Source organism: Ictalurus punctatus, chromosome 2 (genome assembly GCF_001660625.3).
Source record: "Ictalurus punctatus breed USDA103 chromosome 2, Coco_2.0, whole genome shotgun sequence".
Lineage (NCBI taxonomy): Eukaryota > Metazoa > Chordata > Actinopteri > Siluriformes > Ictaluridae > Ictalurus > Ictalurus punctatus.
Genome location: NC_030417.2, coordinates 37,294,097 through 37,319,096, shown reverse-complemented (window position 1 = coordinate 37,319,096; position 25,000 = coordinate 37,294,097). Strand labels below are relative to the sequence as shown.

General features: G+C 47.1%; 1 protein-coding gene across 1 annotated transcript in view; it reads right to left on the bottom strand.

The window, feature by feature from the left end:
* abcc1 (ATP-binding cassette, sub-family C (CFTR/MRP), member 1) overlaps positions 1–25,000 on the bottom strand; it is a 34,548-nt gene that overhangs the window by 2,018 nt on the left and 7,530 nt on the right. The window contains exons 7-31 of the mRNA XM_053677886.1: positions 24,952–25,000; positions 22,260–22,487; positions 19,261–19,438; positions 18,716–18,877; positions 18,477–18,569; positions 17,555–17,758; positions 17,265–17,411; positions 16,745–16,832; positions 15,480–15,549; positions 12,353–12,479; positions 11,311–11,487; positions 10,759–10,926; positions 9,128–9,314; positions 7,444–7,495; positions 7,171–7,303; positions 6,824–7,031; positions 5,991–6,301; positions 5,695–5,894; positions 4,691–4,817; positions 3,762–3,863; positions 3,493–3,639; positions 3,235–3,393; positions 2,891–3,057; positions 2,496–2,690; positions 1–2,351 (exon numbers count right to left, since the gene is read on the bottom strand). The exon at positions 1–2,351 is cut by the window's left edge and continues 2,018 nt beyond it; the exon at positions 24,952–25,000 is cut by the window's right edge and continues 83 nt beyond it. Of these exons, the coding sequence (XP_053533861.1) occupies positions 2,243–2,351; positions 2,496–2,690; positions 2,891–3,057; positions 3,235–3,393; positions 3,493–3,639; positions 3,762–3,863; positions 4,691–4,817; positions 5,695–5,894; positions 5,991–6,301; positions 6,824–7,031; positions 7,171–7,303; positions 7,444–7,495; positions 9,128–9,314; positions 10,759–10,926; positions 11,311–11,487; positions 12,353–12,479; positions 15,480–15,549; positions 16,745–16,832; positions 17,265–17,411; positions 17,555–17,758; positions 18,477–18,569; positions 18,716–18,877; positions 19,261–19,438; positions 22,260–22,487; positions 24,952–25,000 (3,788 nt within the window). The 3' untranslated portion in view covers positions 1–2,242. The remainder of the gene's footprint in view (positions 2,352–2,495; positions 2,691–2,890; positions 3,058–3,234; positions 3,394–3,492; positions 3,640–3,761; positions 3,864–4,690; positions 4,818–5,694; positions 5,895–5,990; positions 6,302–6,823; positions 7,032–7,170; positions 7,304–7,443; positions 7,496–9,127; positions 9,315–10,758; positions 10,927–11,310; positions 11,488–12,352; positions 12,480–15,479; positions 15,550–16,744; positions 16,833–17,264; positions 17,412–17,554; positions 17,759–18,476; positions 18,570–18,715; positions 18,878–19,260; positions 19,439–22,259; positions 22,488–24,951) is intronic.

Sequence of the window (25,000 nt, the reverse complement as noted above, 5' to 3'; positions counted from 1 at the left end):
CGCTCTGAGGAAAAGAATAAATCTGGATCGTCGCGTTATTGCATTAACGTTACGGATTTAAAATAAAAACCGAGCTCGCTGGTGTGAACGCGGCTGTAATGGAACACACCACGGATCATTTCCTGTCTTTTTGTAGTTTTCTCCAAAAAGGTCAGATTTATTTTTTAAATAATGGAGGCTTCGACTGCTTTACCTGCTCCAAAGTGTGTGTGTGTGTGTGTGTGTGTGTGTGTGTGTGTGTGTGTGTGTGTGTGTGTGTGTGTGTTATTCAGGGATTCCAGCCCACATGTCACTGGACTGAGAGAAGGCCTTGTTTTGTTCCAAGGCTTGATCGGACTGTACTAAAAGCCTTTAATACATCTCGCTTTAAAGACCCTGACACGCCAGCGGAGAACAGAAACGTCCAGAAACGGTGATTTATAAACTAAACTAAACTTCTCTCTTTTTTTTCTTTTTTTCCCACTTAAAAAATAAAATCTCATTAAATATAACAACGTTTTTGGTGCGCAAAAGTCGAGCTTTTCTCTTAACCAATGGCGATAAACTACAGTATCAGCTCGTCCAGCAGCAGGAGAAGAAAGTGCTCGTTAAAGATCATCTGTCCACAGGCTCCGCCCACAACCGTGTCCTAGGAAGGACGGTTAATTCTGGCATGAGAGCGGTGTTCCAAGTCTGGATTACGGAGTGACGGCTGGGTTCTAGAACAGTCGGTGGATTCCAGAAGCAAAAGCTGTGTTCTACGATGGACGGTTAATTCCGGAGTGAGAGCGGTGTTCTAGAATGGACGATGACATTCCGGAGTGACTGTCGTGGTCTAGACGGTGGATTCCGGAATGCCTGTCATGGTCTAGACGGTGGATTCCGGAATGCCTGTCATGGTCTAGACCGTGGTTTCTGGAATGCCTGTCGTGGTCTAGACGGTGGATTCGGGAGTGACTGTCGTGGTCTAGACGGTGGATTCCGGAATGCCTGTCGTGGTCTAGACGGTGGATTCGGGAGTGACTGTCGTGGTCTAGACGGTGGATTCCGGAATGCCTGTCGTGGTCTAGACGGTGGATTCGGGAGTGACTGTCGTGGTCTAGACGGTGGATTCGGGAGTGACTGTCGTGGTCTAGGCCGTGGTCTAGACGGTGGATTCGGGAGTGACTGTCGTGGTCTAGGCCGTGGATTCGGGAGTGACTGTCGTGGTCTAGGCCGTGGTTTCCGGAGTGACTGTCGTGGTCTAGGCCGTGGTTTCCGGAGTGACTGTCGTGGTCTAGGCCGTGGTTTCCGGAGTGACTGTCGTGGTCTAGGCCGTGGTTTCCGGAGTGACTGTCGTGGTCTAGACGGTGGATTCGGGAGTGACTGTCGTGGTCTAGGCCGTGGTTTCCGGAGTGACTGTCGTGGTCTAGGCCGTGGTTTCCGGAGTGACTGTCGTGGTCTAGGCCGTGGATTCGGGAGTGACTGTCGTGGTCTAGGCCGTGGATTCGGGAGTGACTGTCGTGGTCTAGGCCGTGGATTCGGGAGTGACTGTCGTGGTCTAGACCGTGGATTCGGGAGTGACTGTCGTGGTCTAGACCGTGGATTCGGGAGTGACTGTCGTGGTCTAGACCGTGGATTCGGGAGTGACTGTCGTGGTCTAGACCGTGGATTCGGGAGTGACTGTCGTGGTCTAGACCGTGGATTCGGGAGTGACTGTCGTGGTCTAGGCCGTGGATTCGGGAGTGACTGTCGTGGTCTAGACCGTGGATTCGGGAGTGACTGTCGTGGTCTAGACCGTGGTTTCTTCTGGAGTGACTGTCGTGGTCTAGACCGTGGTTTCTGGAGTGACTGTCGTGGTCTAGGCTGTGGTTTCTGGAGTGACTGTTGTGTTCTGGAGTGACTGTCGTAGTCTAGGCTGTGGTTTCTGGAGTGACTGTCGTGGTCTAGACCGTGGTTTCTGGAGTGACTGTCGTGGTCTAGGCTGTGGATTCCGGAATGCCTGTCGTGGTCTAGGCTGTGGTTTCTGGAGTGACTGTTGTGTTCTGGAGTGACTGTCGTGGTCTAGGCCGTGGTTTCTGGAGTGACTGTTGTGTTCTGGACTGACTGTAGTGGTCTAGACCGTGGTTTCTGGAGTGACTGTCGTGGTCTAGACCGTGGATTCGGGAGTGACTGTCGTGGTCTAGGCTGTGGTTTCTGGAGTAACTGTTGTGTTCTAGCTTGTGGATTCCGGAGTGATCATGCCAGAAAGACTACTGCTTCTTTTTTCTTTTCTGTATAAAAATCAGACCAAACCCGAATCTTTGGCCATCCTGTAGAAGATCCCTCTCTTTGCGATGAGACTGGATGGAGAATCAAACTCCACCAGCTGGCCTTTATCTAGAACCAGCACCCTGTAGACACAGAACAGATCAAATGAGAGCGTTTTTTTTTGTGTGTGTGTTTTTGTGTTTTTGTGTGTGTGTGTGTGTGTGTGTGTGTGTGTGTGTGTGTGTGTGTGTGTGTGTGTGTGTGTGTGTGTGTGTGTGTGTGTGTACCGTGTATAGTCCATGATGGTGTTGAGGCGGTGAGCGATGGTCAGCACTGTACACTCCTCGAACTGTGTGCGGATGGTGGACTGGATCAGTTCGTCCGTCTCCACGTCCACGGCTGCTGTGGCTTCATCCAGAACCAAAATCTTCGTCTTCCTGAGGAGAGCTCGAGCCAAACACACCAGCTGCCTCTGACCCAGACTGTCACACACACACACACACACACACACACACACACACACAGTGTGTTTAATTAGTCCATTAGACATAAGGACACTAGAACTCTAATAAAGTGTCGTGTTCGATTCAGGTCTCAGTTTACAAACACAGCATACACACGAGTGTGTACCAGAATAAAGCTTACAGTCATCAGTAACACAGCAACATGTCGATCATCGTACCTGAGGTTCTCTCCTCCCTCGGAACACTCGTGGTTCAGTTTCTCCTGAAGTCCCGACACGAAGGTTTTGAGATGAGCGAGTTCCAGAGCTTTCCACACCTCATCATCAGAGTAACCGTCGAACGGGTCCAGGTTCATGCGCAGAGACCCGGAGAACAGAACCGGGTCCTGCTCAGGACAAAACACACACACACACGGATGAGGATCACCTCATACGCAGCACGCTAGATTGTTTTAATCTTAAATAAAACAGTGTGTGAATAGAAACAGCGCAAATTTGAAGGGAAGGGAATGTGTGTGTGTGTGTGTGTGTGTGTGTGTGTGTGTGTGTGTGTGTGTGTGTACCTGTGGGATGATAGTGATGCGAGAGCGCAGTTCATGAAGGCCAAGCTCAGCGATGTTCACTCCATCAATAGAGATCTCTCCCTGAGCCGCCTCGATGATCCGGAACAATCCGAGGGTTAGAGACGACTTCCCTGCTCCGGTCCGGCCCACGATTCCCACCTAGATTTAAATACGCTTTTATCATCATTACTGTAGTGTGTTTCTCAGTTAGTATTAACGGTAAAACGAGTTAATTGCAGCGTTTGGGACGGAGCCCACCTTCTCTCCTCCCTCGATGGTCACGTCGATGTCACGGACGGCCAGTTCCAGGTCCTGTCGGTACCTCAGGCCAAAATTCCGGATCTCGATGTGGCCGCTGGTGGGCCATCCGGCAGGAACGGAGCTTTTCTCCAGTCTCCACTCCGCCTGAGGAAAACACAGCACTGCATCATCACACACGACAAACCACTAAAGAATAATAATAATAATAATAATAATAATAATAATAATAATAATAATAATAATAATAATAATAATAATAATCGTACCTCTTTCTCCGTTTCTTCGTACTCCTTCACTTTTTCTACGGCTACGATGTTGGTCTCCAACTCCGACGACATTCTCACCAACCAGTTAAGAGACGCAGTGACCTGCACGCAGGAACCGTAATGACCGAGACCATTAGGAGAGCACGCTGACGTTTATAATACAGAAATGTCGACCTTTTGAACAGTGTGTTAATTTATGCGCCGATACTCGGTCGGGGCTTTAAATCCTTTCGCAGGAATGACTGCGTCAGTGCGGCGTGGCGTGGAGGCGATCAGCGTGTGGCGCTGCTGAGGTGTTCTGAAGCCCGGGTCGCTTTGATAGCGGTCTTCAGCTCGTCTGTGTCGTCGGGTCCGGTGTCTCTCGTAGATTCTCTGTGGGGTTCGGGTCAGGCGAGTCGGCTGGACGATCGAGCACAGTAACACCACGGTCAGTAAAGCAGTTACTAGAAGTTTTGGCGCTGTGGACAAGTGCCGAGTCCTGCTGGAAAAGGAAATCAGCGTCTCCATGAAGCTCGTCAGCAGATGGAAGCATGAAGTGATCTAAAATCTCCTGGTAGACGCTGCATCGACTCTCGACTCGAGAAAACACACTGGACCGACACCAGCAGATGACCTGGCAACCCGAATCATCACCGACTGTGGAAACGTCACACTGGACTTCAAGCAGCTTGGATTCCGTTCCTCACCACTCGTCCTCCAGACTCTGGAACCTTGATTTCCAAATGAAATCCAAAATTGAGTTTCATCTTCCCCGTGATTGTGGTCGTGTACTGATCCAGACCGAGAGATTGAAGCCTCAGGAAACCTTCGCAGGTGTTTTGAGCTAATTATCTGATTAGAGTCTTCTCAGATCGACATTTCTGTATTTGTATATTATATTTTTGTGCGCATGTGTGTGTGTGTGAGCGAGTATGTATAAGCTGTAAGACCTGCAGGGCGTAGGAGATGGAAAGTCCCATGATGCCTGGACTCAGACTGTCTCTGGCCATCACAGCAAACAATGCAGCAAACATCACAATGCAGTTCCCCACAAACTCGAGCCTCACTGCTAACCACCTACACACACACACACACACACACACACACACACACACACACACACACACACACGATTAGTCTGACACACACCTTCTACATGGTATTTTATTCATCAAAAGTGTTCCAATCCTATTAGTAACCACTCACACCTTCAGACCAAAAGTATGCGGACACCTGACCATCACACCTGATCATACAGTACGTGGTTCTTCCCCAAACCGATGCCGCAAAGTCTGAAGCACGCAACTATATAGGATGTACTTGTACGCCGTAGCGTTACAGTTTCCCCTTCACTGGAACGAACAGGCCCAAACCTGCTCCAGCATGACGGTGCCCCAATCTGGGATGAACTGGAACCGGAGCCTCCTCACCAAACATCAGCCCCTGGCTTCATCCTCACTAACGCTCTTGTAGCTGAATGAACACAAATCCCCACAGCCACGCTCGGTTATAATCTGGCAGATAAGTCTTTCCCAGAAGACTGGAGCTGATTATTATTGACCATGGTTTTGGAATGGGTACATAGGGGGTGTAATGGTGTCCATATACTTTTGGTCATATAGTGCATCACAAAATAAATAAATAAATAAATAAATAAATAAATAAACAAACAAACAAGTTAACAATTAAATTTGGACAAAATAGTTTACAGCTGCATGAGTGGAAAAAGGGAACATCATAATAATAATAATAATAATAATAATAATAATAATAATAATAATAATAATAATAATAATTCCAAATACTGTATTTGTAACGTGACTATAATATACATAACACATTAATTTGAATCAGAATCAACTAAAAAAAATTGTTTTAGATTCCGAATCAGTTTCTAATTCAGATGCTGATAGTGTGTGTGTGTGTGTGTGTGTGTGTGTGTGTGTGTGGAGACCTGTTAGCCACGATGCTAGGGAAGTACGCTTTCTGGTTGTGATCCACTCGTCTGTCGCTCTCTCCGATGAAGCGCTTCTGCACTCCGAAGGCGCGGATCACGCTCGTACCCAGCAGGGTCTCGCTGAAGTGAGTGTACACCGGAGAGCGGCTCACTGACTCCAGACGCTTCAGCTGCCGAGACGAGGCCACGTAGAAGCGCTACAATACACACCAAGAGGAGGAAACGGTTAAGATCACGGTTATCCGTGACGACCGTACACATGGCTACGTACGGTTTAAACGTCAGTGTCGCACCTGCACGAAGAAGTAGAAGAGCCCCAGAGGAAGGATGATGATGGCTACGAGTGGAGTGGCGATGAGGATGACGGCGCAGGATCCCAGCACGTTAAACAGGGAGCCCATGAACATCTTGATGATGCTGGGGATCACCGAGTCGATGGTGTCCGTCTCCTTGGAGAAGCGGTTGACCAGGTTCCCGCTGGGGGTGCGCTCGAAAAACGACATGGGCGAGCGCAGGACGTTATACAGCATGGTCTCGTGGAGGTAGCGAGACGCCAGGATCCCACCGACAGACACGGAGATGGAGTAACAGAACACGGCGATGCCTGGGAGCGAAGCGGAGAGAGAGTCAACACGACGGAATTCTTGACATATCAGGGTGTACATTTATACTCATTAAATCCCACTCTGGTCAAAAGTTTGTGGACGCTCGAGTGAAATGTTTCTCACCATCTTAAAAACCTTTTGATCTGAAGATGTATTATTATTATTATTATTATTATTATTATTATTATTATTATTATTATTATTCTAAAATGTGAAAAAAATTTTAAAAATAAATAATAAAGAATGGTATTGTCCGATATGGACTCGAAATCGTATCGTCAGATTCTGAACCATCAAATATCCGATCTAAATCGTATCGCGATGCCCCGCGACACATGCGCGTCTAATGTGGCTAAGACGAAAACGTCAGACGTCGAGTGTGTCCTGACCGACTACGTTTACGGTAAACGAGGAACCGCGTACAGCCGAACTGTCCCTTTAAAAAAAAAACAAAAAAAAAAAAAAAAACAAAAAAAAAAAAAAAACCCACATGATGATTTAAACACGACTTATTTTTTAACCTTGCGAGATTCCCAGAGCTCCGTACACTCCCAGCCGCATGTCTCTGTTGGGCTGAGTCCCGTTAATGACCGGATCGTCCGTCCATAAGCTGAGCCAGTAATTGGACCCCAGAGATGCTACGTGATGAGCGAGGAAAAGGAGGATGCTGAAGACGGACAGACACACTCCGATGGCTTTCATGTACTCCCAGAACACGGCGAGCTTCACCTGCGACGCACAAAATAAATAAATACGTCAATAAATGTATGTACAGCATACACGGTTAAAAATTCTGCGTCACATCACGAGCAGTTCGTTCATTCATTCATTCATTCATTTATTTATTTATTTATAAGCTCTGACTCACTCTGCCCGTCTTGGCTTTATCTGCCTCAGTCAGTTTGGCCGCGTCTGTAGATTTGGTTTTCTGCTCTTTGACGTCATTGCTCTCCGTTTTCTGCTTCACTGCTCCTGCAGCGTTTAAGGAAACCTGGCTCTGTCTGTAGACGCACACGCAATTAAAATATAATAAAAAGCAAGAAAGTTCATTTATAAAAGTCGCAAATGAAATTCCAGGCATTAAATGAACGAACAAATGCATCTAATAAGCGAAACCCTGTTCTGTACACCATCGTCTCACCTCAGCAGAGCCGCCGGCCCTCCGTTTTCCAGCGTTTTCTGTGCAGCCGTATCTGGACGAGACATCGAAACGGTGAATCGATTACACGGGAGAGGAAAAGAAAAAAAATAAATAAATAAATAAAAATAAAAACACCCCCAAAAAAAATTGATTTGCGATTGACATGCGCTACAAATCCTTAAACACAACCCAAACCACGCAGTCATCGTTTATCATCATCATCATCACGGCTCCGCCGCGACAAACAAGCTGCGCGTTTTTAAATCGGAGAACTTCGAATCCGTGATCTGGATTCCACGTGTGCGGGTACGGACTCCGAAATCCGTCGACCACCATTCTCAAATCGGATTGGACAGGAGGTGCGGATTCGTTTTTCCAGCAGCTCCGCCGGGCGCGCCGACGGCGAAGGCTGGTAATGAGACCGGTAATGAACAATAGAAAGGTCTCGATGTGATGGGGGGCTTTGGAGCACGTCAGACGTTTATGGGAGGAGTCTCCGGCGTCAGCACTCAAACCTCCTGCTCAGAGAACGGGCGTCTAGACTTATTACGGACGCACGAGGTGGGAGCAACAAACTTGTTTCGCGGACTTTGAAACGTAACGACGTGTAAATAAATAAATAAATAAATAAATAAATAAATAAATAAATAAATAAACAAACAGACGTGATCGTTGGCAAATCGCTGTGGTGTATGAAAGGAGAAATAGAAGCACTGAGACATGAAGGTGACGGATGATGATGAACTTCGGGGCGGTGACTGTAACTCTGCTTCGTCACACCGCCTCCTAGGTGATCATTTCCCCCATAACGGCATACCTGAAGCGTTCTATCCATCTTACCCCGCAGCAAGTCGCCAACCATTACGGCAGTCGTATTGATTAAATCATCACACGTCCTACTTTTCAGTCCAAGGTTTACTATTTTCTCCGTGTGTAATCAGGCAGAGCGCCAAAACCCTGGAGCTGGGAGCGTCCTCTAGTGGAGGATATTTAAGACCGGTTAAATGAGCTGAAGGCTTATAGATACAGATACAGATACAGCTTGCACACATGGAGCTCGTCCAGTTAACGTGGGGGAAATGGTCCCGAGGACACGCTAACGTGGGGGAAGAGAAACAAAACCCCAGAAACGCCACGCGACGTGAAAACCCGTGCGGCTTGGATACGCCTTGCGTAACCGAACAGAAACGACGAGACCCTCCGACCTTCAGATTTCTCATTCTGCTCTTCCTGCGCACTTCCCTCCTCTGAACAGCGTGATGAGGGGGACAAAAAAAAAAAAAAAAAGAAAAGAAAAGAAAAAAGAAAGGACACAAAACACACGTGAGGAAATGGATGAACAAGAGGTTAAATAAATAAATAAATAAAATAAAATAAATACTGCATTAACAACAAAAACACAGAAATAAATTTAATCTGAATAGAAGTTTTGTTTAGTGGGAGTATTAAAGAAGGGATAAAAAGTCACACACACACACACACACACACACACACACACACACACACACACACAGAGAGAGAGTTCCCCGTCAACATCCTCTGTTCCGCCAACAATAAAGTCTCAGTGTTCATGTACAAAGCCACAACACACACTCGGCCTACACCGATTTCAGACCAGACATGAAAAGAAAGACGAGATGAAAAGCGAAACACGTCAAGGTCGTGACCCTGAGCCTGACCTTACCTCCGACCCCCTCGCTCTCCTCTTCCTGCTCGGTGTTGGTGTGAGAGCGCAGGAATTCGGCGAAGGCGGCGTTTCGGCCGAGCAGCTCCGTGTACGAGCCCGCTTCCCTGATCTGTCCGTCCTCCATCACCAGGATGAGGTCGACCTGCGGCAGGAAGCTGAGCCCGTGGGTCACCAGCACACGCGTCTGAGAGGAACACACCGCCTGGTCACTCGACAGTACGCAGCGTGCGAGGGTGAGAGGCTAAAGCACGAGTGACGCCCCATAAATTTGACATTACACAAAAAAAAAAAAAAAAAAAAAAAAAAAAAAAAAAAAAAGTTGCACTAATCCTATAAATATTTGTATTTTGTTTACTGTTTGTCCTGCATCCTGTGGCGCTCTCGCTGTAGTGTTTGTTCCGTTAGTTTCTGCTAAAGACCTCATTTCCACGTTACTGACTTTATAGAGAGGTTGTGTTTGATTATACACTAAATTTACACTCTCCCTTATTTTATTTTATTCTTAAAGCAGGTAAGAGGTAAGGGAAGAGAGGAGATCCGAGGAGAAGAGAGGGGAGGAGAGAAGAGAGACGGGAGGAGGAGAGAAGAGAAGAGAGGGGAGGAGAGAAGAGAAGAGAACAGAGGGGAGGAGAGGAGAGAAGAGAAGAGAGGGGAGGAGAGGGGAAGAGAACAGAGCGGAGGAGAAGAGAACAGAGCGGAGGAGAGAAGAGACGGGAGGAGGAGAGGAGAGAAGAGAACAGAGGGGAGGAGAAGAGAACAGAGGGGAGGAGAAGAGAACAGAGGGGAGGAGAGAAGAGAAGAGACGGGAGGAGAGAAGAGAGAAGAGAAGAGACGGGAGGAGAGAAGAGAAGAGACGGGAGGAGAGAAGAGACGGGAGGAGGAGAGGAGAGAAGAGAACAGAGGGGAGGAGAAGAGAACAGAGGGGAGGAGAGAAGAGAGAAGAGAAGAGACGGGAGGAGAGAAGAGAAGAGACGGGAGGAGAGAAGAGACGGGAGGAGGAGAGAAGAGAAGAGACGGGAGGAGAGAAGAGACGGGAGGAGGAGAGGAGAGAACAGAGGGGAGGAGAAGAGAAGAGACGGGAGGAGAGAAGAGAGAAGAGAAGAGACGGGAGGAGAGAAGAGAAGAGACGGGAGGAGAGAAGAGACGGGAGGAGGAGAGGAGAGAAGAGAACAGAGGGGAGGAGAAGAGAACAGAGGGGAGGAGAGAAGAGAGAAGAGAAGAGACGGGAGGAGAGAAGAGAAGAGACGGGAGGAGAGAAGAGACGGGAGGAGGAGAGAAGAGAAGAGACGGGAGGAGAGAAGAGACGGGAGGAGGAGAGGAGAGAACAGAGGGGAGGAGAAGAGAAGAGACGGGAGGAGAGAAGAGACGGGAGGAGGAGAGGAGAGAACAGAGGGGAGGAGAGAAGAGAACAGAGGAGAGGAGAGACGGGAGGAGAGAAGAGACGGGAGGAGGAGAGGAGAGAACAGAGGGGAGGAGAAGAGAAGAGACGGGAGGAGAGGAGAGACGGGAGGAGAGGAGAGGAGAGGAGAGGAGAGAAGAGAAGATAGTTCCCTAAGAGATTTAGATCTAGGGCAAGCCGAGTGAATGTGTGGTGGTTAAATGAAGAAGTTCATGGAGAAGAAACTCACGTGTCCCTGTAGCAGACCCTGAGGGCCGATGACCTTCTCGAATATGTGTTTCCCCACGTGAGCGTCGACGGCCGACAGCGGATCATCCAGCAGATACACCGCGCACCCGCAGTACACCGCTCGGGCCAAGCTGACGCGCTGCTTCTGACCTCCAGATAAATTCACTCCCTACACACAGACAGACACACACACTTAGACACACTTAGACACACTTAGACACACTTAGACACACTTAGACACACTTAGACACACTTAGACACACTTAGACACACTTAGACACACTTAGACACACTTAGACACACTTAGACACACTTAGACACAAATGCCGGATCGAATTGGGGGGGGGGCAAAAAAAAAAAAAAAAAAGTCGCAAATGGAAAAAAAACAACTAGAATTAAGTTTGGAAAGCTCAGAAGATTTTTTTTAATTTAATTTTTTAATACAAACAAACAAACAAACAAACAAACAAAACAAACCAGTATACTTAAACGCACCCCCAGCTCTAATCTGATAGAAAGCAGGACAGGATTGTGGAGGTGTCTGTGAGCGTACCTTCTCTCCGATCTCGGTGTCGTCTCCTCCGGGAAGGATCTCCAGGTCTGGGAGGAGAGCGCAGGCCTCCAGCACTCTCCGATAGTAGCTTTCCTTCGTCTGCTGCCCGAACACGATGTTCTCCCTCAGCGTGGCGTTCTGGATCCACGCCTGCTGGGGCACGTACGCCACCGAACCCTGACCAACACATATTAACCCTCACACATCTCCTCTCTGCTGCATTAACCCTCACACATCTCAATCACACTTATACCGGCTGTTCTTTCTTTCTTTCTTTTTTTTTTTAGCCATGTGTTCATAAATCAACGTTAATATAAATGTACACACCACGGCGCTGCTGAGGATCTCAGGAGCTCTGATGCTCATGCACTCGTTCTAATGCGTTATAATTTCCATGGTAACGATACTCACACAGGGACGTGTGCGGCGGACGCTACGCACGATCTACATCGGGACTCCGTGGAGGTTTTTTTTGCGACTGTTGCGGCCAAAAGTGCCTGATTTTTGCTGTGGCTTTTTTATCAAAAAATTTGCGATGCAACTTGCTGGATTTTTACATTTTTATTTATTTATTTTTTCCGGAAAACTACTCGAACTGGCGAAATGGCGATCGCACCAAATTGTGAACAGTGAATGAAATAGCAAAAAAGTAAAATGGTGTGAAAGCACTGAGCTGAAGTTGGGAGGGAGTAGGGAGGGAGTAGGGAGGGAGTGGGGGGGAGTGGGAAGGAGGTGGGGGGGGAGTGGGAGGGGAGTGGGAAGGGAGGGGGAAGGAGGTGGGGGGGGGAGTGGGAGGGGAGTGGGAAGGGAGTGGGAAGGGAGGGGGAAGGAGGTGGGGGGGGAGTGGGAAGGGAGGGAGGTGGGGGGGAAGTGGGGGGGGAGTGGGGGAGGGAGTGGGGGGGGAGTGGGGGGGGGGGTGGGAAGGAGGTGGGGGGGGAGTGGGAGGGGAGTGGGAAGGGAGTGGGAAGGGAGGGGGAAGGGAGTGGGAAGGGAGGGGGAAGGAGGTGGGGAGGGAGTGGGGAGGGAGTGGGGGTGTGTTTACCTTGACCGAAACGAAGCCCTCCTGTTTGTGCATTTCTCCCAGGAGAGCCGAGAGCAGCGAGGATTTTCCCGAACCCACCTGACCTACTACAGCAACGAGCGCTCCTTCAGGAATACACACATTAATCCTTCATACACAAGGAAAGAGAGAGAGAGAGAGAGAGAGAGAGAGAAATAATGAGACAGAGACAGAGAGAGAGAGAGAGAGAGAGAGAGAGAGAGAGGGAAATAATGAGACAGATAATGAGATAGACAGAGAGAGACACAGACAGAGAGAGACCCAGACAGAGACAGAGAGAGAGACCCAGAGAGAGAGACAGCGAGAGAGAGAGACCCAGACAGAGAGACAGACAGAGGGAGAAAGAGAGAGACAGAGACAGTTAATGAGACAGACATAGGGAGAGACCCAGACAGAGAGAGAGAGAGAGAGAGAGAGAGAGAGAGAGAGAGAGAGAGAGAGAGAGAGAGAGAGAGAGATGGACAGAGAGAGACACAGAGAGAGAGAGAGATGGACAGAGAGAGAGAGAGAGAGAGAGAGAGAGAGAGAGAGAGAGATGGACAGAGAGAGAGAGAGAGAGAGAGAGAGATGGACAGAGAGAGAGAGAGAGAGAGAGAGAGAGAGAGATGGACAGAGAGAGAGAGAGAGATGGACAGAGAGAGAGAGATGGACAGAGAGATGGACAGAGAGAGAGAGATGGACAGAGAGATGGACAGAGAGAGAGAGAGAGAGAGAGAGAGATGGACAGAGAGAGAGAGAGAGAGAGAGAGAGAGAGAGAGATGGACAGAGAGAGAGAGAGAGAGAGATGGACAGAGAGAGAGAGAGAGAGAGATGGACAGAGAGAGAGAGAGAGAGAGAGAGAGAGAGAGAGAGAGAGAGAGAGAGAGGGACAGAGAGAGAGAGGGACAGAGAGAGAGATGGACAGAGAGAGAGATGGACAGAGAGAGAGAGACAGAGAGAGAGAGAGACAGAGAGAGAGAGAGAGAGAGAGAGAGAGAGAGGGACAGAGAGAGAGAGAGAGAGAGAGAGAGAGAGAGAGAGAGAGAGAGAGAGGGACAGAGAGAGAGAGAGAGAGAGAGAGAGAGAGAGGGACAGAGAGAGAGAGAGAGAGAGAGAGAGAGAGGGACAGAGAGAGAGAGAGAGAGAGAGAGAGAGAGAGAGAGAGAGGGACAGAGAGAGAGAGGGACAGAGAGAGAGAGAGGGACAGAGAGAGAGAGGGACAGAGAGAGAGAGAGACAGAGAGAGAGAGAGACAGAGAGAGAGAGAGAGAGAGAGAGGGACAGAGAGAGAGAGAGAGAGAGAGAGAGAGAGAGAGAGGGACAGAGAGAGAGAGAGAGAGAGAGAGAGAGAGAGAGAGAGAGAGAGGGACAGAGAGAGAGAGAGAGAGAGAGAGGGACAGAGAGAGAGAGAGAGGGACAGAGAGAGAGAGAGAGAGAGAGAGAGAGAGAGAGAGACAGAGAGAGAGAGAGAGAGAGAGAGAGAGAGAGGGACAGAGAGAGAGAGAGAGAGGGACAGAGAGAGAGAGAGAGAGAGAGAGAGAGAGAGACAGTGAGAGAGAGAGAGAGGGACAGAGAGAGAGAGAGACAGAGAGAGAGAGAGAGAGAGAGAGAGAGAGAGAGAGAGAGAGAGAGAGGGACAGAGAGAGAGAGAGAGAGAGAGATGGACACAAAGACAACAGTGTTAAAAATAGAGATATTAATAAAATGGGGCGGAGCCAGAGAAATGAAGAAAATAATATGTATAGAACAGAGAAAGAACGGGGAGAAAAAAGAGGAAATAGAGCAGAGAAGAGAGAGAACATGAGAGCGGAGATGTGAAGTTGAGAAGAAGAAAAAAAAGAGGATGTAAAAAATGTCAAATGAAATGAAAGAGAGGAGAAGGTTGGGCCGGAGAGGAACTCCGTCCGCAGTGTGGCATGCTGTCTAACACCATCACATCTAAACCCTTCCTGAAATGCTCACTCATTTCAACACTATCCAGTCATGACGTGGTGAGAAAACAGCGTCATTAACGTGCATGCACACAATTCATGAATTAAAGTCTGAATTAAACGAAGCACGATTCACACAAACGTCGCATTTTGTCCGAAAACATTTCGAACAATTTTCCGAACGTCATCGGATTTCCGCATAAATCACTTCTCGGATGACGGTTTACACGCAGAAAGAAAAAAAAAAAAAAAAGACCTCGGTAACATTTCCCATCAAGCCTGCGTCGTTTATCTATTCTGACTGCGCTTAGAACAGATCCGATTTACCGACGCTGGTTTAAAACCTCTGATAATAATCAGAGCGTTCTGAATGGACCAGTCATGAGAAACAAATGAAAGTCTGATAAAGAAAATGAGAGACCGCGGTCATTAAGACTGACGAGTGCAGGCTTCACGGTAACTGTTACGGGGAATTAAAACGGGATTTGGGTGATGGAATGGATGATCACAGCGTTCTGTACTTGATTTATAAACAAACAAACAAACAAACAAACAAACAAACAAACAAACAAACATAGAATACGTTCAGAATCAGCAAATCTGACCCGTTGGAATTCGGTCCCAGTGTACGGCGGTGTTTTAAACGCTAGGGTTTAACAGAGCTCATTCTACGTACACGGACACCCGTCAGCCAATCGGAAACGAGTATTTAATGAAGTGTAATTCATCATTAATCCTCCGGGTGTATTACGGAATCATTCAGAGTTAGACTCAAAATAATGAACGTGACGGTGAATTGCGGTACAGTGATCGAAATTATTCAACCCCCAAGCGGGATCTGTTCGGCTGTGGATCGCGAGCCTGGGACTGAAAACCACCGGGTTACGTTTTTTTTGTTGTTTTTTTTAAATTCCGTTATATTTGACTTCATTTCATTTGCATCGGAAATTTGCCAGGCTGTATTTATCTGGCCGTTGAGATTTCGCGTTTCTCGAGCATGCAGGTGTACTTGCCGATCAAATCCTCAGACGGGCGGCGGCCTTTACGCTACGCCGGTATCAAAAGACCTTTAACAGCATGACACAACAGGGCAGGTTTACCGCGTGAGACACTCGTTACAGACGTCGATTCATCTCTATACGCGTCATGCGTTTTCTTCAAAGTGAACGGTTTTAACGACGTCACGGATACGCGGTTACCTCTTTAAAGCAGGAGGGTCGTCTTTAGACCAGCTGAACGTTCCGTCCACGATCCGGACACTCTCAGGCGCTGGATGAAAGAGGAAAAGAACAACGGTCGTCTCAGTGCCGGACATCAAAACCACCACCGACGCAGACGCCGAGGCGCTTGGCGTCCTACAAGTCACTCCATTTCATTTAGAAAGTGGGAACTCGTTCATCAGATTAAGAAAGAAAGGCTGCTTTTTAGGTTGTTTTAAGGCATGAAAGGACAGCCATTGATGGGTCGTGCATTAACACTTTAAAACAAGCACGCAGAGTGATTCAGTTGCGGCGTGAAGGAGCACGGGGGCGATTTAGACTCGAGGGGGTGTGGGACGGCTGAGATTTAAGCGTGCACGCAGAAACGAGAATGAACTCGGTGTAATGATTCAGAATCAAGATTCTGATTCAGGTCTGTTTGTGATGATTCAGATTCGAGAGTTACAGCAATTCTTATTCAAGCTTTTGTAACGATTCAGATTCGAGATTCAGATACGAGGCAATTCTTATTCAATCTTTTGTAATGATTCAGATTCGAGATTCAGATACGAGGCAATTCTTATTCAATCTTTTGTAATGATTCAGATTCGAGATTCAGATACGAGGCAATTCTTATTCAATCTTTTGTAATGATTCAGATTCGAGAGTTACAGCAATTCTTACTCAAGCTTTGGTAATGATTCAGATTCGAGAGTTTTGCGATTATTCCGATTCAAGCATTTGCAGCCATTCTGATTCGAGTTTTTATTTTTATTTTTTGAAGGTTCAGATTCACACTTTTGCGATGATTCCGATTCACCCTTTTGACTCACATGCAAACGCTTGCCCCGTTTCTGACCGAAGCATTTGCTTTTTGATTCTGGTTCAAGGGTTTCGCGCTTACGCGGATTCAAAACATTTCTGATCGTTCGGATCCGGTGCAAGAACGTCGGGTTTGGCTGATCGGATCGCCGAGACTTTTAACGATTCGGTCAGAACGATTCACTCTGGATGATCGGAATTCAAGTGCAGGTGATAACACGATCACGAGGTCTCGTCACAGTTCACACTCGAACGTGCGAGAAGAGTCGGGTCAAGTATGCAGAAAGAGTCACATTCAGAGATCTGAGGATTCAGATTGAAGTGTTTCAAGTTCTTGGACCCATGTAAGCAAAAACAGAGAAAAGAGACAAACCCTATAGAGGGCTTGAGATTATTATTATTATTATTATTATTATTATTATTATTATTAAGTGGCAGCTTACCGCCAGTATCTGCTCTGCGATCGACACTGTCCTCTTCCAGTTCCTCATGGGAAAGAAACACACGCAGACGTTTCAGTGAGACACTTGCCTGCAGGGAGAGACAGACAGGGAGAGACAGACAGGGAGAGACAGACAGGGAGAGACAGACAGTGATAAGTTGCCATGTTAATCCATAAAGCGGCGTAAATTCAATCTGCAATCAGGCAAATCAAAAAGATATGAATGTCTCACATCTGATAAAGATAAAGGAAATAAAAATCCAATCATCTAAAATGCTGCTCGCCGTAAAGTATTGGCACCCACTACACACTCACGATAACGATGCCGCGCCGTCACGATATCTATTTCCGAGAGCATTACAATTACCTCCAAAATTCATTATAAACATTTTTGTTCCGAGACAATTCTTCAAATAAAACAAACAAACAAACAAACAAACAAAACATGGCAATAATCGCTACAAGTTGTTCCGATATGTAAACGTAATGGAAATAAGGTTCCGACGTTTCGTCCTGCGGACCTGCACCATGCTGCTGATGACCATGGGGAGCATGTTGAGAGGAAAACGCAGGATGTTGAAGAGAGCAAGGGACACGAAGGCCTTCTGCGCGTCCAGAATGTTGTTCTCGTCCACAAGCACGTACACGGCGAACGTCGACAGCGCCACCTAGCAGACGAAACGCAAAGTACGTGATGTGATTTAATTATTCGGAATTATTCGAATGAGTGCCCAACGATCATATTAAAGTGTTCTGTAATGTTTTATCCTAAATGTTAGACGTCGTCGTCGTCATGATCACCGGCCCGTACCAGGAAGGGGGCGCAGACCCAGGTGAAGGTGGAAACGGCGGCGAGGTAAGCGGCCTTCTTTAGCACGCGCAGTTCGCTCTCTCTGATCTGAGACACTTTGTCCTTGAAGGCCAGCTCCCACGCGTACAGCTTCAGCACCTTGATGCCGTTCAGAACCTCGTTCATCAGCTTTATCCTGCTGTCTTTGCTCTTCATCTGTGCAACCTGCAGAAAGAAAATAAGAACAAAGATTCGTTACAATATGTATCCATCCACATATCCGTCCATCCATGTATCCGTCCCCTTGTATCCACGCATCACATGCATCCATCCATCCGCTCATCCATCCGTACCCCTATATGTCCACTAGTCCATTCATCCACTAATACATCGATTTATTCATCCACCCGCCTGTGTATCCATCCACTAATGCACTAATTTATCCATCCACCCATTTATGCATCCATCCAGTTGTCCATTTATCTATGCCTCTATCCACTCAGCCATCCACGCATCCGTCCCCTTGTCCATCCATTCATCTATTTATACATCCACTCATCCGTTCATGCCTGTATACGTCCACTCGTCAGTCCATCCACTCAGCCAATGATTTCCCCATCCACTTGTCCGTTCCTTTAGGTATCCGTCCACTAACCCGTCGATTCATTTATCAATCCGTCCATGTATCCATCCACTCATCTCTACACGCGCGTATCCATCCATCCATCCCCTCATCCATCCGTTTATCCGTTCACACATCTACATATCCATCCACCGACTGTCTATACAGCCAGGTATCGGCACGTATCTCATTATATATCCATCTACAAATGCGTCCGTCTCTGCGTCATCCATCCATCCATCCATCCATCTATTCATCCATCCAGCTGTTCACCAACCAGCCAGCCACCTGTGAGTCTGTGTGAGGGGAGAGGTTTATTACCTGGTAGGTTTTGGTTTTCATGGCTATAACTGCGTTTACTGGAACCATCAGCACCATCACAGCAACGCCGGCCAGCACTGACGGACCCAGATTCTGTAAACAAAAGAAAAGAAAACACACACACACACACACACACACACACACACACACGCACATTAATTCAATTAATAACGAAGCGATACAACTAGCATCCACTCCTGCTCTAAACCGACCGAAGTGAAAACGAAACCGTTTCCCACCTGCCACAGGAAGTACAGCGCCAGGACGACCTGAAGAGGCGCGGACCAGATCATGTTGATGTACGTGATCAAGTCCATGAAGCGCTGTGCGTCTACAGACATGAGGTTCACGATTTCTCCCACGGTAGACGTGCGGCGAGCGGCGTTCGTAATCACCAGCGCCTTTAAAACAGACAAACAAACAAACAAACAAACAAACAAACAAACACCCAATCAGAAAGGCTACAGTGTGAAATATGAAATATCAGGATGTATAAAAACAAATACGATTAAAACACCTGTGCAACATTACTGAAGTACAATCTTCACACAGATAAATAAATAAATAAATAAATAAATAAATAAATAAATAAATGTGTTATATGATTATCGTGATGCACGTCTTAGGTTATCATTTAGTAATTGAATTTTTCTTTGCGTACAGCTCAAGCTTATTAGCGTAATAAAAATAAACAATTACAACATGAAATTAAATTCAGAACCGTTCTTTAAAATTACGTGACGCCCCTGGGTGGTATGCGGGAAAAGCCGGGATTTGAGCTCACCTTCCTGTACACGGCGCCGACGATGGCGGTACGCAGCCTCATTCCCGACACGAAACACACGTGGAAGTATCTCTGCAGGACGAGCGTCTGGACGCAGGTGCACACGAACAGCAGAGCCGTGTAGAAGTAGCCGTGCCAGGAGGGGGCGCTGGAGTCCTTCACAAACTGGATCAACAGCCTGAGGGGAGAGCGGGAGGAACTCGGATCGGTCGGAAAACTACCTCGGATTTTATGAAAAAGGTTCGGGGATTTGGGTTTGTTGAGCTGTCGAGACACGAGAACGGACCGGAAGGACGTGGACCGCTTCGCGACGTCATGACGTCGCTTCGTGAGGTAAATAATCTGAATAACCGGAATGATCGTCTGGAGTAAATTCCTCTGAACAATCAGGAAATTCTCAAGATCTTATCAATGGCAAATAAATAAATAAATAAATAAATAAATAAATAAATAAATGAAAACGGCTCTCAAAGCATTTCATGCACATGTTCACAGATGAGTGCAAATCTCTAAACGTCGTTATCGTTATCTTTGTGTTAGAACACCGCAACGGCTCGGAAACTAGTTTAAATCATTCCGATACGTTATCGTTTCTATAGCAACACCGCATTCACAGGGACTTGTACAGCCACTTAAACCAAGACTAGGAATACACTGCTAAACAACACTTTTTTTTTTAATTAAAGTAAAAAAGTACAATCGATGATGTGATGGGTTTTTAAATTATTTTATTTTAACGTTTATGGAAAGAGTCCTGAATTTCGGCTCTTTGTGACAGTCGGTGCTTTGCGAAATTATCCAGCACAGGCCAGTGTTCAGGAAAGAGGAGTTTACCCTTTCCAGCTTTTCGGTAAAATGAGAAGCTGTTTTTTTTTTTTGAGAAAGAAAGAAAGAAAGAAAGAAAGAAAGAAAGAAAGAAAGAGAGAACAAGAGACACAGAACAAGAGCCACACAGAGAGAGAGAACTAGAGCCACACACAGAGAGAGAGAGAGAGAGAGAGAGAGAGAGAGAGAGAGTGTGAGAGAGAGAGAGAGAGAGAGAGAGAGAGAGAGAGTGAGAGAGAGAGAGTGTGAGAGAGAGTGAGAGAGCGAGAACCACACAGAGCGAGAGAGAGACACAGAGTGAGCGAGTGGGAGACACATGCACAGAGTGAGAGAGAGCCACACAGAGTGAGCGAGAGAGAGAGAACCACACAGAGAGAGAGAGAGAGAACCACACACACACAGAGAGAGAGAGAGAGAGAGAGAGAGAGAGAGAGAGAGAGAGAGAGAGAGAGAGAGAGAGAGAGAGAGAGAGAACACCACACACACACACAGAGAGAGAGAGAGAGAGAGAGAGAGAACCACAGAGTGAGTGAGAGACACAGAGTGAGCGAGAGAGAGAACCACAGAGAGAGAGAGTGAGAGAGCCACAGAGAGTGAGCGAGAGAGAGAGAGAGAGAGAGAGAGAGAGAGAGAGAACCACAGAGTGAGCGAGAGACACAGTGAGCGAGAGAGAGAGAACCACAGAGAGAGAGAGAGAGAGAGAGAGAGAGAGAGTGAGAGAGCCACACAGAGTGAGCGAGAGAGAGAGAGAGAGAGAACCAGTGAGAGCGAGAGACACAGAGAGTGAGCGAGAGAGAGAGAGAACGACAGAGAGAGAGAGAGAGAACGACAGAGCAAGAGAGAGAGAGAGAACGACAGAGAGAGAGAGTGAGAGAACCACACAGAGTGAGCGAGAGACACAGAGTGAGCAAGTGGGAGACACACACGCACAGAATGAGAGCGAGAGAGAGCGAGAGAGAACCACACAGAGTGAGTGAGAGACACAGAGTGAGCGAGTGGGAGACACACACGCACCGAGAGAGAGAGAGAGAGAGAGAGAGAGAGGGAGGGAGAGAGAGAGAGAGAGAGAGAGAGAGAGAGAGAGAGAGAGAGAGTGAGAGAGAGGGGGAGAGAGAGAGAGAGAGAGAGAGAGGGAGAGAGAGGGAGAGAGAGGGAGAGAGAGAGAGAGGGGGAGAGAGAGAGAGAGAGAGAGGGGGAGAGAGAGAGAGAGAGAGAGAGAGAGAGAGGGGGAGAGAGAGAGAGAGAGAGAGAGAGAGGGGGAGAGAGAGAGAGAGAGAGAGAGAGAGAGAGAGAGAGAGAGAGAGAGAGAGAGAGAGAGAGGGAGAGAGAGGGGGAGAGAGAGAGAGAGAGAGAGAGGGGGAGAGAGCGAGAGTGAGAGAGAGAGAGAGCGCGAGAGAGAGAGAGAGGGGGAGAGAGAGGGGGAGAGAGAGAGAGAGAGAGAGAGAGAGAGAGATGGGTGAGGAGTGTATGACTATCATGGCTATAATAGAAGAGATTACAGAGAACTTGTCTCTCAGAAAATGTTCCACAACATTATAAACTGTTAATGTAGAAAGTGTGGTTTATGAATAAATGATGGCTGAGGAACGACAGAAACACACTTCAGGGGTGGTAATGGCACTCTTCACGTTGTGCAGAATCACACCGCCCCGGCGTGATTATACTTTACTTATTTATTCTACTTTATTTAACTACACGCTCTCCCGCGTGCCGTCCCTTTTTTATAACTTCATGACAGATGACGCGTGCGTTTTCTTTTTCCTCCTCCAGAACCTACGGAGGATGCAAATGTACGCGGAAATACCAGCGGAAAAACGGCGACGCCGCAGTAATGACGTCGGCTGCGAATAATCACGGCCACGTCGCGGAGAATCGGAAACCCTCAGAGACCCTCAGCACGTTTACGGTGCTTTATTTGGTTTGTTTTAGAAGAAGACGACGACGACGATGACGACTCGAGCAGTTAATAAGAGACACGCCCAGGCCGGTTTGTAACCCGATGAACCTCCGGCATGCTTAAGCAAACTCGGCATCGATCCCGTCCGGAAGGTCGCAGCTGTGCTCGGGGAGGAGATGTTTTCCCGCGGAGTCCTCGGAAAACAGCGCGCTGTGACGGACAGCGAACATCTGTGCGGCGCAGACTGGGCGAGTGTGGAAAGAAAAGGGAAAGTAACCTGAGGATTTCTGGCCCTGCGAACATCAGGATGTCGTGGATGATCTTGTAGACGAAGCTGATGAGGAAGTACGGCCCGAAGGTGCGGCACAGGGCGAGGAAGAGCGACGGCTCGCGCGTCTTCTGAGGAGCTTTCGAGATTAAGATCTCCGACTCTTCGATCGGCTGCCCGTCTTTGTTCTCGGCCTTGGTCGAGCGTTTAGGAGAGTACACGGCCGTGTCTTCGGGCCTGATGATGACGAGAAGAAGAAAAAAAAAAGTTACACACACACACACACACACACACACACACACACACACACACACACAAGTTTTAAAACAGTCTTAACATCTCAAAAAAATAAACAGATTTTAATAACAAAAGATTCAGCCAACAGAGCAGAAGTGACTCGGCGATTATTCGAGCATCGACGTTAGCGTGAAGAGACAGCGATGAGGCTCGCGAATGTGACCTCAGATGATGATGTAAATCGAAGTCAGCTCGATTATAAACGTAGAGGGCCGTCCTACGGTGAAACTCGGAAAAATACAGGCTCGTTAACAAACACTTGGACATCCTAGAGCTGCGAAATGAAAGCGACGCATACCTCACCTTCCGAGGCGCGTCTGTATGCGACGAAGGTCTTCGTCCAAGGATTTTGGGGTAGGGAAACTCTGATAATAGAAACACTTAGGGGACGTGGCAAGAAAAAGAAATTCTATACGAAAGACCATGAGGCAGCTGGAGTGGGCTCGAGTTATCTCCAGCTCAAAACTAAAAAAAAAAAAAAAAAACACTTCCTACACGAAATCTCTCATAACACAATCTCTTCTAAATCTCAGCAGTGAGCGGGACGTCATTTACATAAAACCGCACTCCCGCCTGAATGTGTGCTTAATAACGCGTACGTTCTCCTGACAGCCTGAAAGGAGACGCTTTGTGAGCGTTTACTTCTCCGGCGTGCGCGCATACATCGCACGCGGTGACGTTCACCTCGCCGCTCGGGTTTCTAAGCCCGTCGCGGTTGCTGGGATGTCCGCGTTCTTGAGAGCGAGCTGTGCGATTTGTGCCGCATGATGAGTTTAAAGTGTTTAAAGTGCACTTCACACACCTCCCCCCCCACCCACACACACACACACACACACACACACAGGGAATAAAGAACGCTTAATAAACAATTGTCCGGGTGTAAGTCAAGCAGGATGTTTAAATGAAGCGTGAAAGTCTCGCGGGTCCAGATCCCGCTCATTTAATCAGAAAGATCTAGAAGCGGTTCAATCCGGTTTTCATCTCTTTAACCGGATTAGGAAAAAAAAACTTGAATAATAATAATAATAATAATAATAATAATAATAATAATAATAACAATAATAATAATAATAATAATTCCCCACAACAGCACATCCTGAAGAGTTTTCCACGTCTCACTTTTTGTCTGTTTTTAGTTGTGTTTAATGTCGTGGAATGTCTGTGAAAGGGTTAGTTCCTGTCATCACTTAGCAACTATAAACAAACAAACAAACAAACAAACAAACAAACAAACCAACCAACCAGTCACTCCCTCACTGGCTAGGGCTGGGCGATATAACTGTTTAATATCAATATCATGATAAAATGCGCCACAATGTCTTTTAGAATTTTGTACAAAAATGACAGTCTCTGATTGGAGGCAGCTGACTTGCTAAAAATAAAACAAACAAATAAATAAATAATTACAGTGTCCGACTGGAGGCAGCTGATTTGCTAATAAATAAATAAATAAATAAATAAATAAATAAATACAATAAAAATAATAATAATAAATAATTTCCCTCCATCTTAGCAGATTCAGTGTGGTCATGAAATGAATCAAATGAATCAACTGAATCGTTGCCTTCAGAATCAAAACCGTATTGCATGACATTACCCTTAATTACTATGACGATATCATCTTAGAGAAACTCGATTATAAATCCTTTAACGATGAACGAGTATCCCGGGGATTTCTCGCGCGCGTTGTTGCTCCATAACGGGAAACGGAAGAGATTTTTTTTCGTGTCCGATGAGGCGAACGAGCGCGTGCAGATTTGCTGATCGTTACGCCACAAACCCCGGACATGGTTATCTGGTGTACATTCCCCGTCTGTCAGACCACAGTTTCAGCAAAAACAGGTCAAGTGTCTGTGAGTCATCTACAGCGACGACGACGGCACGAGAGACAAAAACAAAAAGCCTGCACACTCAGCGCCCCCCCTCCGAACACTGCCGAGTCATCATCGTTAAGTACAGAGTCCCTGTGATACTGCCGTCTAAACGTTACCCCATCAAAACCCGTGTCCATTTCCTCATGTCAGAGCAACTGGCTGCGCTCCAAGTCAACTTTTCAGCTGCTTTACGTGACGAAATGTTTTAATAATCCTCCAGAATATGAGCACAAACACCCAGCTTTTTTCTGACTTAAATATAAAAAAAAATCCACAGTTTTATTCCTCTCTTATATTGACAGCAATTGAGATCTCATTTAGTACATCACTGCCAGAGGATCCATTTACCAGAACTTTAACCCGACGTGATGAATTCTAATCAAAAATAAATAAACGTCATTATATACTATTACCCATTTAACCCCTGAGAACCTGCGAAACCCAATTCTGTCATTTCTACACTCCCTATTAGCATTATTATTAATATTATTATTATTAAGCCAGATTAAACGGCTCGATTGAACTCTGACCTTTTGACCTTGTTGCATTCGTGGTTCCAGCGACATACCAGCTGCGGCA